Genomic DNA, 13484 nt, shown 5'->3' on the forward strand with positions numbered 1-13484 from the left:
CCGTGTCCCCTGCATCGGCAGGTGGGCTCTCAACCACTGTGCCACCAGGGAAGCCCCTGTAGCTATACTTTTATAATAGAGAGATCTGACAATCAGCATCTTAACTAAGTGGCCATGCTTTCCATAGATAAGAGAAGGACAATCTGTCACTGAGTGCCTCCTGATACAATGCAGTGTGAGATTCAAACATTACCTATCTGATGTTCCTGCTAGAAATGTTTAACCAGAATGTAACCACAGACTGAGAAAACAGGTGAATCTGAAATGCAGGACATTCTTCAGTACAACTGGACTCTTCAAAGGATTCAATGTCAAGAAGAACAAAAGAAGGTGGTGAGATGTTTTAGACTGTGGGAGATCAAAGAGACATAATAGCCAAAAGCAATGTGTGAATCTTGATTGGTTGGATCAAAAGGAGAAAAAAAAGAAACGTACAGGCATAAAGGGTATATTTGGGATGATGGTACTACATATTGGGTGCTATTACTGAATTAATGTTAATTTCTAGGGTGTAGAAATAGTGGTATAGCTGTAAAGGCAAACATGCCTATGTTGACCTGAATCTAATACTTCCCTCTGATAGACTCTTAAGTTAAACTTCATTGCTAATTTTGGCTCCAATCAACTGTACACCCCAAAACCTTACCTCCCGATATAGCACGGCTTTTTTCTATACTTTTCCACAAAACAAGAATTTATTTATTTTTCTCTAAATCTTAATTTTAGTCTTTCTTAACACATTACCTAGATTTCACATTTTTTGAAAAGTGAAGTATTTTCACTAAATTCCAACTCTACAAAAATGAAATATAAAAGCATTTCCAATTAATCCCCAAAATGTACAAACAGCTCATGCAGCTCAATATCAAAAAAAACAAACAACCCAATCGGAAAATGGGCAGAAGATCTAAATAGACATTTCTTCAAAGAAGACATACAGATGGCTAAAATCACATGAAAAATGCTCAACATCACTAATTATTAGAGAAATGTAAATCAAAACTACAAGGTCATCATCAAAAAATCTACGAACAATAAATGCTGGAGAGGGTGTGGAGAAAATGGAACTGGCCTATGCTGTTGGTGGGAATGTAAATTGGTACAGCCACTACGGAGAACAGTATGGAGGTTCCTTAAAAAACTAAAAGCAGAGCTACCATATGATTCAGCAATCCCACTCCTGGGCATATATCCAGAGAAAACCGTAATTTGAAAAGATACACACACCCCAATGTTCACTGCAGCACTGTTTACAACAGCCAGGATATGGAAGCAAACTAAATGTCCATCAATGGAGGAATGGGCAAAGATGTGGTACATATATACAATGGAATATTACCCAGCCATAAAAAAGAACGAAATAATGCCATTTGCAGCAACATCAATGAACCTAGAGATTGTCATACTGAGTGAAGTCAGACAGAGAAAGACAAATATCATATACTGCTTGTATGTGGAATCTAAAAAAAAGAGTACAAATGAACTTATCTATGAAACAGAAATAGAGTTACAGATGTAGAGAACAAGCTTACAGTTACCAGGGGGTAAGGGGCAGGGAGGGACAAATTGGGAGATTGGAATTGACATATACACACTATTAGACATAAAATAGATAACTAATAAGAACCTACTATATAGCACAGGGAACTCTATTCAATGCTCTGTTATGGCCTATATGGGAAAAGAATCCAAAAAAGAGTGGATATATGTATAACTGATTCACTTTGCTGTAACCTGAAACTAACATAACACTGTAAATCAACCACACTCCAATAAAACTTTTTTAAAAATAAAAAAATGAAAAAAGTAAAAGCATTTCCAATGTACTAATTAGCATATGAAGCTTTTACAACCAAATTATATTGATTCTATTTAGTATTAAGAGAAAGTGTTTTTGAAAGTACATGAAAATATTTCAATCAACCCCCAGCAAGGAAATATTTACTGACCATGTTCTTTACATTATATTTATGTGTTACAGAAATAGGTAAAAATAACAATCAGTTTCCATTCTATTTAGAAATTTTTAGTCCCAGAATGTCATCTCTTCAATAACACATAACAAGTTGGCAACCTTTCTGTAAAGGGCTAAATAATAAATATTTTTAGGCTGTCAGCAGAGCATGGAAGCAGCCATAACACAATATGTAAATGAATGGGCATAGATGTATTTCAATAAAACTTTTATTTATGAACACTGAAATTTGAATGCACTATTTTATTTTTTAAAAATTATTTATTTATTTATTTTTGGCTGCATCGAGTCTTAGCTGTGGCACGTGGGCTTCTCTGTAGTTGTGGCGCACGGGCTCCAGAGTGCGTGGGCTCTCTAGCTGCAGCACCAGGACTTAGTTGCCCCGTGGCATGTGGGATCTTAGTTCCCCGACCAGGGACTGAACCCACATTCCCTGCACTGGAAGGCGGATTCTTAACCACGAGACAACCAGGGAAGTTCCGAATGTACTATTTTTTGTGTCACATATTATTCTTCTTAAAAATTAAAAAAAATTTTTTTAAATATTACATAATTGTTATAACTCAATTAAAAAAACCCACAAATGTAAAATCAGGTAGTATGCCATACTTGGCACATGGACCATAGTTTGTCTATCTCTAGCATGAAATTATCTTTATTTTTATTTTATTACTGCTTTAATGGTAGACTTTTTCTTAACATCTTTATCGGAGTATAACTGCTTTACAATGGTGTGTTAGTTTCTGCTTTATAACAAGTGAATCAGCTATACATATACATATTTCCCCATATCTCTTTCCTCTTGCATCTCCCTCCCACCCTCCCTATCCCACCCCTCTAGGTGGTCACAAAGCACCGAGCTGATCTCCCTGTGCTATGCGGCTGCTTCCCACTAGCTAGCTATTTTACATTTGGTAGTGTATATATGTCCATGCCACTCTCTCACTTCGTCCTAGCTTACCCTTCCCCCCTCCCCGTGTCCTCAAGTCCATTCTCTACATCTACGTCTCTATTCCTGTCCTGCCCCTAGGTTCTACAGAACCACATTTTTTCCCCAATTCTATATATACGTGCATACAGTATTTGTTTTTAGCATACAGTATTTGTTTTTCTCTTTCTAATTTCTTCACTCTGTAGGACAGACTCTAGGTCCATCCACCTCACTACAAATAACTCAATGAAATTATCTTTAATTATTTGAAATATTCACATTAAAACACAAAGCTTGGGCTTCCCTGGTGGCGCAGTGGTTGAGAGTCCGCCTATCGATGCAGGGGACACGGGTTCGTGCCCCAGTCCAGGAAGATCCCACATGCCGCGGAGCGGCTGGGCCTGTGAGCCATGGCCGCTGAGCCTGCGTGTCCGGAGCCTGTGCTCCGCAACGGGAGAGGCCACAACAGTGAGAGGCCCGCGTACCGCAAAAAAAAAAAAAACAAAAAAAACAACAAAACCACAAAGCTCAAAATGCAACTTGGTATCCTGGACACTGCAACAGAAAAAGAACATTATTGGAAAAACTGTGGAATCTGAATAAAGTCTGTAGTCCAGTTAATTGTACTGTACCAATATTAATTTCTTAGTTTTAATAAATATATGGTGTAAGAATGTTTACTTAGGGGAAATTGGGGTAATTATAGAAGAAGTCTTCTATAAATCTAAAAATATTTCAAAGTAAAAAGTTAAAAAAGAAAAAGCAGTCACTCAAAACCAGATCTTTAGATCCTCTTTAGATATCAGCACTGTCTAACAGCACTTTTTATATTAACAGATGTGTTCAGTATCTGGGCTCTCCAATATTGCAGCTACCAGCCATTATGTGCTTAACAAGGAAGCACTTGAAATATGACCAGCCTACAGCCACAATGGAAAACAATAAGGGGGATCCTCAGAAAACTAAAAATAGAACTACCACATGATCCAGCAATTCCACTTCTGGAACTATATCCAAAAGAAACACAAACACTAACTCAAAAAGATACCTACACTTCCATGTTCGTAACAGCATTATATACGATAGCTAAGACATGGAAAAAACCTAAGTATCCATCCATGGATGAATGGATAAAGAAGCTGTGGTATGTATACATACCACACACATACACACACACAATGGGATATTATTTAGTCATAAAAAAACCACAAAAAAACACGAGGAAATCCTGCCATTTCTGACAAAATGGATGGGCCATGAGGGCATTATGCTAAGTAAAATAAGTCAGACAGAGAAAGACAAAAACTGTATGATCTCACTTATATGTGGAATCTCAAACAAACAAACTCATAGAAAAAGAGATCAGATTTGTGGTTACTAGAGGTGGAGGTGGGGTGGGGTGGGGGAATTGGAGGAAGGTGGTCAAAAGGTACAAACTTCCAGTTACAAGATAAGTAAGTATTAGGGATGTAATGTGCAACATAGTAACGGTAGTTAACACTGTTGTATGATACATAGGAAAGCTGTTAAGAGAGACTAAATCCTAAGAGCTCTCATCACAAGGAAAAATATTTTTTCCTTTTTCTTTTTTTTAAAAAATTGTATCTACAGGAGATGATGAATGCTAACTAAATTTACTGCCGCAATTATCTCACAATGTATGTAAGTCAAACCATTATGCTCTACACCTTAAACTCATATACAGTGATGTACATCAATTACATCTCAACAAAACTGGGAAAAAATTTTAAAAATGGGCAGTTTGACTGAGATGAATTTTTAATTTTATTAAATTTAAATAGCACATATAGTTAGTGCCTACCCTTTTGAACTATGTATCTCTACATTTTTCTCATTATTTTTAAAACAAAAAAGACAGTCGGAAGTGAAATCAAATTTTAAAAATCTTTGGTAATAATTTTTTATTTGAACTAAAAGCAAACTTTTGATGGCATTATCTTATTAAATTAAAATATGAGGGGCTTCCCTGGTGGCGCAGTGGTTGAGAGTCCGCCTGCTGATGCAGGGGATACGGGTTCGTGCCCCGGTCTGGGAAGATCCCACATGCCATGGAGCGGCTGGGCCCTCAAGCCATGGCCGCTAAGCCTGCGCATCCGGAGCCTGTGCTCCGCAATGGGAGAGGCCACAACAGTGAGAGACCCGCGTACCGCAAAAAAAAAAAAAAAAAAAAAAAAAGAGACTTTTTAAATTTATTTATTTTTAAAATATTTTTATTTATTTATTTGGCTGCGCCTGGTCTTAGTTGTGGCATGTGGGATTTATTTCCCTGACCAGGGATGGAACCCGGCCCCCCTGCATTGTGAGTGTAGAGTCTTAACCACTGGACTACCAGGGAAGTCCCCTTTTCTTTACTTTGAGAGAGAAAAATATACCTGATGAATAAACTTATTTATAGTAAATTTAAGATAAAAATCCATTACAGCTTCTAAAAAGATTTAAAAAATAATAATGCCATTCTAGACACAGTCAATACAATAGCATTTGAATTAGTACTACTGTCTGTCTATCTGACCCACTCACAGAGTAAAAGTATTAGAAAATAACCCAGAGTTTCAAAATCATTTGTATAAACGAGCAGCTGCAGAATGTCAGAAAATACAAACTTACCTGAGGGACTTGGAGCAGGTCTCTGTAATGGTGGTCTAAAACCTGGAGCTTTGGAAGTATCAGACTGATGTAAAGGATCTGAATTTGGCAAATATGAGGATTTTCCTGATAGCATAGATTCTGGTGTTGACTGAGATGAAACAACAGATCCTCCCCAGAAGGCATGAGCAGAAGTAGGGCTATTTTCAAACAATGTGCTAAAGGGCCCAAATGGTAAGGGGGCACTGAAATTGGGAGCAATAGGCTTATTTGCTGGATGTATTGAATTTTGACAAGCACTTTGTGTACTTAAGGTCGAAGGTAGCTGGACAGAAGAGGGAACACTGTGAGGTCTTTTAATGTGATTGACACTGAGGACTGCAACAGATGAATTTTGCACAGGAGCTGGATTCTTGTGAGGGGCAGCTGTGCCATGAGAGGGTGGTCTAATAGCAGGGGGTTCCATTTTAGGCGGAGGCTGGGAGCATCCCATTTGTGTCTGAGGCATAGGGTAAGTCACTGGGGCAGTAGAAGGCACCGCCACTGGAGCAGAACTTGTTGTTACTAAAGGAGGAACAGTCATTCTAACTTCCGGGGGAGGAACCTGAGACTGCTGAAGAGGTGGTCTTGGCTCCTGAGAAACAGATCCCGGAGGTTGCTGCTGAGTAGAATGAACTGATGAACTCCCAGAAGAACTGCTGCTGTTTGGAGGTCTACTGTTTGTTGTTTCTACTACTGGTGGACTACCTGCTTCCTGTTCAGAGGAAGATGCCCCTTTATTTGGAGATGCTGTTCCACAATCCAAAGGGCTGTTTCTAGAAACCCCTCCTGGCTGGGCTGGTGGTGATGGGGAAGATGGGGATGATACTGGGTAGTGTTCTTTGGCAGTAGGCATAGGATATGTGGCATTTGTGGGTGCAGTGCTGTTGTTACTTGCTGTGGTTGTGACTGTTGTGGTGGTGGCATTGGATGTCTTCACAACTGTGACGAAAAGCTGCCTTCTAACAGAAGGTGAACTTGGACTGCCATTTGTAGATGTACCAGGCACCGTTGAAGCTGATGAACTGGTTGTAGTTGTTGGACTTGAAGTTAAAGAACCTGCTGAATTCACCTGAGAACCACTGCTATTCTGATTGCTATGGCGAGGCACCATGTGAGGCTTAGGCGAGTTAGTAGCTCTGGCAGGGCTCAAAGGCCTGACAGGAAAAGGACCCCAAGTGGATTGAGCTGGTGGAAAAGTACCTCCAAAGTGTGTCATGGGCAACCTTGGTGGACGGATCTGCTGGAAAGTCTGAGCAGCAAGCAAAGCATGTGCAAACTGTGGAGGAGGATATGCTAATGGAAGAGAAACTGGAAAACCAGGCCTCACATTATTCACTGGGTTCTTAATGGTTTTGTGAGTAGATGCAGAAGAAATTGCAGGCACAGTGAGTGCTGTGGCAGTTTGAGATGTTGATGACAGAGCTACAGTCGTCATTTTAATTCCCATTAAGGAACTGTTAGCAGCAGTGGTGGTAGGTGCTGATGACCCAATTTTGGAATTTGCTGAGGAGCTTTTCAAACGATTCTTTGGAATAAGTTCATCAATTTCTTTGTCTGGATCCTTGATCAGAGCATTGATCAACTGAGTTGCTTGTCTTGTTGATTCAGTGCCACCCCTATAAGTTGACCAAAAAAAAAAAAATTAGGTCTAATTTCCCCTCTTTAATATGTAAAGCCTAAATTAATTCATGTGTGTATGTGTATGTACACACATACAGAGAACAGATAAAAGTTAAGAAGCAATTTTCTGACTATTTTTGAGGTATTATGCAAACAAAGCAATAAACTGTCCTGACACACCACTATACTTTTCAAAGGAAAAGTAAATGACTTCTTTTCCCAAAAATTTAATTTCACTATTGTTTCCTCAGACTAAACAATCATCTTCCAACTGTGAAATACATTCTAGACAGGAAAAGCACTGCACTTAAAATCCTACGTAATCCATATTGTTACCATGAAGTTGAACAGCTGATCAATATTAAAAGCAGTACAAATAAGCAAGAAAAATAATACCACTGAGTAAGAAAATAGTATTTTATTTTAAATCCTGGTAGCTAAGATGACCCCATTTATATTTATTAGTGATTTCTCTATTAGTAGAGTGATTATTATAACTCTTTTGGACAGATGTCTCAAAATGAGAGAAGAATCCTGATAATTACAACAATGGCCATAAGGTCAAACCCCAGTCTTGGATGTTCAGGAAAATATTTGATTGAAAGGAAAGCCTTATGGAGACCCTAAGGGGAAAATTACTTATAAAGGGTATCTACTTCCCCTCTTCTCTGGATAAGGCAAGTTGTGACTACACCTATCCCAGGGGAGGGATAAACAAGATAGGAGAAGGGGATAAGTGCAAAACAGAGCTGGTTAATTGCTTCCTTCCTCTTGAGGCAGGCTAAAAAACTATCTGTCCTTCTATTACTGGGAAGGGCACCTGTCTCTCACAACCAAATTTATGATTTCTTAGAATATCATCTTAACTCTAAGGGTATTCAGGCACAGACATGTTCAAGTATTCAATTTAAAACAAATATCCACTTCAGATTTAAACCTATTACTGAGCTCATATTCTAAAGATACAATCTCAGAATAACAAATCTCAAATGCTAATTTAAGAGAAAGATGGAAAACTACAGATTAGAATGTGTTAGAAACCTACTCCTTCTTAAAAAGTGTTTAAGAATGTCGTATTACAAGTTTATATAAGGAAAAGATTATTCAAACCTTTGCCATACACACACAAAAGAAAAATTCCTTTAAAGCCCTTTGAAATACTTCACAAGAGCATATAAATAAGAAAAAAAAAACTGTAAAGGTTATCTTAAACACGAATCAAATTCCCATTTAAAAAAGTATGCTATTAAATACAAAGTTCCATTGAAAACTCAAATGCTTATATATATTGATAATTAAGCTCTAGTGCAATAAAATACAAAAGAAAAAAATCGTAAGAGACAAAATTTTGCCTTATAGTTATTATCCGGTCTCCTGTCTTGTCTTTCTGCTTATCAATATCTATGTGTGCACCAGTGAACTCCCGAATAGCATTAATGTTACAGCCTCCTCTTCCAATCACTCTGGATATCACAGTTGATGGAACAGACACTTTCTTTGACCTGTTTAACAGTTGCAAAAATAAATTAAGATAAATCATAATTATCAGTGGTTGTAATTAAAATAAGAATTATTACTAAAATATGTTTCTGTAAATGCAGAATATTGTTGAATAAGCCTCTTCTACCTACTCTCACTCTAAGTGATAAAAGGCAACTAAGAGCCACAGAAAAGAGAAAGAGAGAGAGTGAGCTTTACCACAGCTTCTCATCTCATTACCAAAAACTTTGCTTTTTTGACTTTCGTCCTTCATTAATATCTGTGACGCACATACATGTAGATATACGCTGTGTTAATGCAAATACTAATGGCAAATAAAAGACAGGGGTTCCTGCCTACATGTACTGACTATGTAGAAACCAAGTAAGAAAACTACAACACGATGTTGTAAGAGCTCTAATAGGGTATCATAAAGACACATTGGTTGGGGCATCTAATCTACCCCAAGGAGTCAAGAAAGGCTTCTTGTGGGTACCTTTGGGTGTTTGACTCATATTCTTGTTTTTATTCCCTAATATATAACTGAAAGGATGATACTAAAAATTCATTGTTGCCCTGCATTCTTCTAGAGTCATTAAAATGATTATCCACAAATATGGAAACTTGCTAAGGGACGTTTAGTTGTGTAAGGAAAGAGAAAAGCCTGCTGGAATTCCAAAAAAGCAAAACCCACCTAACACCTACAAAATTACATTACAATTTTAAACATTCAGATTCAGGAAAGGTAGATATAAATTTCTGACAAGTCTAAATTAAAGAATACTTCTAAAAGAAAAACAGTATAACTCTCAATAAAAAGAAGGAGCCAACTGTGCTTCAATGAATAAGTAAATTATTTATTTAGAATAGATTAAATATGAAATTATATGTTTTTTAAATGGTAAGGTATGATCCCTGCCCTTTTGTATACATAACTAAGTTACTTGATAATTCCTTTTTCCCTAAAGAACATAATAATCAGTCAGTGATCATTATTTTAAGTTAGTTAAGAATTTGCTTGCATACTACAATATAAAATACATGCAGGAAAACTGAATTCTCTTAGTTTTGTACAGAAAGTATTCTGATGTTGTGATTTCAGTTAGTTCAAAAGAATGTGTGTGAGACAGAGAAAGAGATAAAGATAGAGATGGGGGTTGAGGGGAAGTGTTGGCCCAAAATAAGATAAAAAGTGTACAGTACATCTTGAGATTAACAGTAATAAGCTTGGTTCACTACAGATTTTGTTTTAAAACAATCAAAAGTTTAATTTTTTTGATGGAATTTCTGGAGAGTTCCTTAAAATAGGTTATCAAAGATTTATAATGGATCACATCCTTTCTAGGTCTGTGGTATCTTACCACCTTTTAGTTTCTGGGATGTTGTTTTACTTTTTAATACATATTATTTAAAAATTCCAAGCAAAATATTTTAGTCCTAAAACCCCTGAAATAAAGGTATCCTATGATTTGAAGAACAGTTTAAAACCAATACTTAATTCATTCTCCAAATATTTACAAGTATGCAGTAGATACTACATAGTGGGCTCTGAGGTTACAAAGCCGAACAAGACAATCTATCACCTTGAATAAATTAGCTCACTACCAAATACCAATACCTATGGGGGTCAAGCAGACACCACAATGATCTAACTTTTTATGTAAAATTTCTCAATTTTAAAAGTGTTAACATACACTTTTTTTTTCCATCTAAAATATAGTATAGGTCGTCTCTGTTGGCCAGATGCAGCCTTGGGCCACCAGTTTGTTTGCAACCTCTGGAAGAGTTAGGGGAATTTAACTGTAAGGTAAACTATGCTTCATTGTGAAATAGAGCACATATAAAAATGAGAAAAACAATAAAAGAAATAATCAGTCACCTTCTTACAACTTCTTTCCATCCTTCTTCCCTCTTTTGTCCACGCTTAGGACTTGCTACTGTTAATTTCCCATTTGGAGAGGAAAGGGGAGATGGACCAGATTTTGTGCAAGTGGAAAGAGAATTACTGGTCACTTCACTGATAGTCTCTGACAATCTTTAACAGGGAGGAAAAACACATTAAATATAGAAGAGATGTAGAATTTTTAATGATAAAGGCAATCTACTACATGATTATATTCTTTATTTTAAGAATACTATGATGAATAAATGAGAAATTTATTTTTCACTTTTCAATACTTAGCATAATATGAAGGGCCAATTTTAAGAAGATATTATCTAGAGGTCAAATTTAGCAGAACTGAAATACAATAATAATCCCTGAGAAACCATAATTAATACTTTTCATGGGTTAAGTTTAACAACCAAAATGAAGAAATTACACAGTAATTCTTTTTTTTTTTGTGGTACACGGGCCTCTCACTGTTGTGGCCTCTCCCGTTGCAGAGCACAGGCTCTGGACGCGCAGGCTCAGCGGCCATGGCTCACCGGCCCAGCCGCTCCGCGGCATGTGGGATCTTCCCGGACCGGGGCACGAACCCGTGTCCCCTGCATTGGCAGGCAGACTCTCAACCACTGTGCCACCAGGGAAGCCCTACAGTAATTCTTTAATTCAAATGAAATCATGCCTTCTTTAGAACAAAGACAAACCCTTATTTTGTCAGTTGTTCATCTGCCTGCTTTACTAAACAATTCAGCAAGACAGTGTTTCATAATGATACTATAAATCATGAAAATGAAAATTGGAACTAACTTTATTGAAGCCTTGCCAGAAACAGATTTTCTCTCCTCCTTTGGAAATGTAACCAGAACTGATGGCTGCTTCTTGCTGGTCACAGTGGTGGTGACCATAGCAGGTGAATGATTGTCACTCTTTCGGCTGCTGTTGCTGTTACTACTTTCATCACTGCAACTGGAAATTCTCATGTTATCACTGTCTCCACTCTCGCTGGTACTGCTGCTCTTGGACTCTCCATTCACCTTCTCTGGCTGACTGTATGAGATTGGTAGTGGATCATCAAATATAATTTGAACATTTTCTGGAGTAATTTTATTTTTCCTGTTTTTCCTCTTTGAACTGGTTGTAGTTATGGTATTGTTTCTTTTACCATGGGAACCTGCCAAAGTGGTCCAGGTTGCAGATATACCTATGGTAGTAGTGGTTGTGGCACTTGGAGGCTCTGTCAAGACTTCAGGTTCATCTGTAGAAGTAGCAATACTGAATTAGCAAGTTCTAGTGTTCTTCGCATATATTTAGATTTAAGCACTCGACAAAAATAAATGCTGAATTTACTTTACTACTACTATTAGATATAAAGTTATCAGTCATTCCAGCATTCACTGGTAATGAGATGGATATGATTGATCTATTCTCTCTGTCCCTAAGTTCTAAACAACGCATAGTAGGCAGTTATAAAAAATATTTTGGGGACACTTTGGGAAATATGAATATGTACCATATATTACATATTATTACATAATTATTAAATTTCTTAAGTGTAATAATGTTATTGTGGTTATGTAAAATAATGTTCTTTTTCTGGGAAACACTGCTCAAGTATTTAGGGGTAATTTCGTATGATGTGTACAACATATATAAGACTATTCAAAAAAAGAGAGAGGAAAAAAGATAAACAAATGTGCCAAAATGTTATATGAATCTAGGTGACTTACAGGCGTTCATTATACTAATCCTTAAACTTTTCTGTAGTTTGAAATTTTTCAAAATAAAAGGCTGGAGGAGGGGGAAATTAACACACACACACAGCATAAATATTTGGTGGTTTAATGACAATGGTCCTTTCTAACAATATCCTCATCTCAAATAATTTTTTATTTAGAACCTAGTTAAAAATAATTCCCTCATTTAAGAAAAATCTGAATATGGCCTTGGCTGTAGATGAAATTATGGAATTACTGTTAATTTTTTAAGGTATTATAAATGGTATTGCAATCATGTAAGCAAATGTCATTCCTTGGATGTGTGCTGATGTTTTATAGGTGCAATGTCAGATGTCTGCAATTTACTTTCAGACGGCTTAGGAAAAAACTATGTATGTATATTTAGAGAAAAAGATAAAGCAAATATAGTAAAATGTTTATTTTTAAATTAGGTGAAGGGTATTTCAGGTGTTTGTTTCATTATTCTTTCAACTTGTGTGTAGGTTTGAAATTCTTTATAATAGAAAGCTGGGAAGAAGTCAAAAAATGAAAATAGCATATGAATACTTCAGGCCTTAATAACGTAGAGATCTTTTTTCACCTTAAGTTACTGATACTTAAGGAAATATAATTTTGAGTAGAATGTATTACATGAAACAAATTAGATGGTTTAGAGAAAATACCTTCAACTTTATGCTTTTCTTTTTCTTGAGCAGCTTGGAGTTCAAAGTTTTCTTTATTTTTGGCTTCAATCTCTTCTAGTTTTCTTCTTTGTTCTTCTTTTTTCTTTCTTCTCTTCTCCTTTCTCTTTTCTCTTTTTGCAGCCAAAGCCAGCCTCCGGCTTTCTTCCCTTAACTGTTAAAGAATCAATAAAACAGAATTATAACACTGGAATTTACCTTGGAAAAAAGTTGTCACATAATGTCATTTTATCATTAAGGGTACTGGGATACCATACAATTCAAAGTCATCTTAGTTCAATTCATTGTTTGATCAAGATCATACTCAAATCACTGTAAAGAGAAAATAATATTTTTAAATGTCAAGATCAAATTAATGATAAAGACAACCTAATTTCAAAATGGATGAATGATAAAGATATACATAACTTCATAATCACTATGGAAATATAAATTAAAATAACAAGCTACCATGTTTTGTTCATTAATTTGGGAAAATTAAAAAAGATATCAGCTAGCAAAAGTTTGGGAAAATGAATTCTTCCCTACA

The 13484-nt window shown here is 36.4% G+C and overlaps 1 protein-coding gene across 10 annotated transcripts in view; it reads right to left on the reverse strand.

Moving 5' to 3' along the window:
- Window positions 1-13484, reverse strand: part of ANKRD17 (ankyrin repeat domain 17) — a 161341-nt gene that overhangs the window by 17674 nt on the left and 130183 nt on the right. For 9 of the 10 annotated variants that reach the window (XM_033857133.2, XM_033857129.2, XM_033857128.2 and 6 more), the window contains 5 exons: window positions 12938-13109; window positions 11347-11794; window positions 10534-10689; window positions 8528-8677; window positions 5535-7171 (listed from right to left, as the gene is read on the reverse strand). In XM_033857133.2, the coding sequence (XP_033713024.1) occupies window positions 5535-7171; window positions 8528-8677; window positions 10534-10689; window positions 11347-11794; window positions 12938-13109 (2563 nt within the window). Of the gene's footprint in view, window positions 1-3222; window positions 3462-5534; window positions 7172-8527; window positions 8678-10533; window positions 10690-11346; window positions 11795-12937; window positions 13110-13484 lie in introns of those variants that run through there. The other variant, XM_073805326.1, reaches the window with a different exon arrangement.

This window comes from Tursiops truncatus, chromosome 5, assembly GCF_011762595.2.
Source record: "Tursiops truncatus isolate mTurTru1 chromosome 5, mTurTru1.mat.Y, whole genome shotgun sequence".
Classification (NCBI taxonomy): Eukaryota; Metazoa; Chordata; class Mammalia; order Artiodactyla; family Delphinidae; genus Tursiops; species Tursiops truncatus.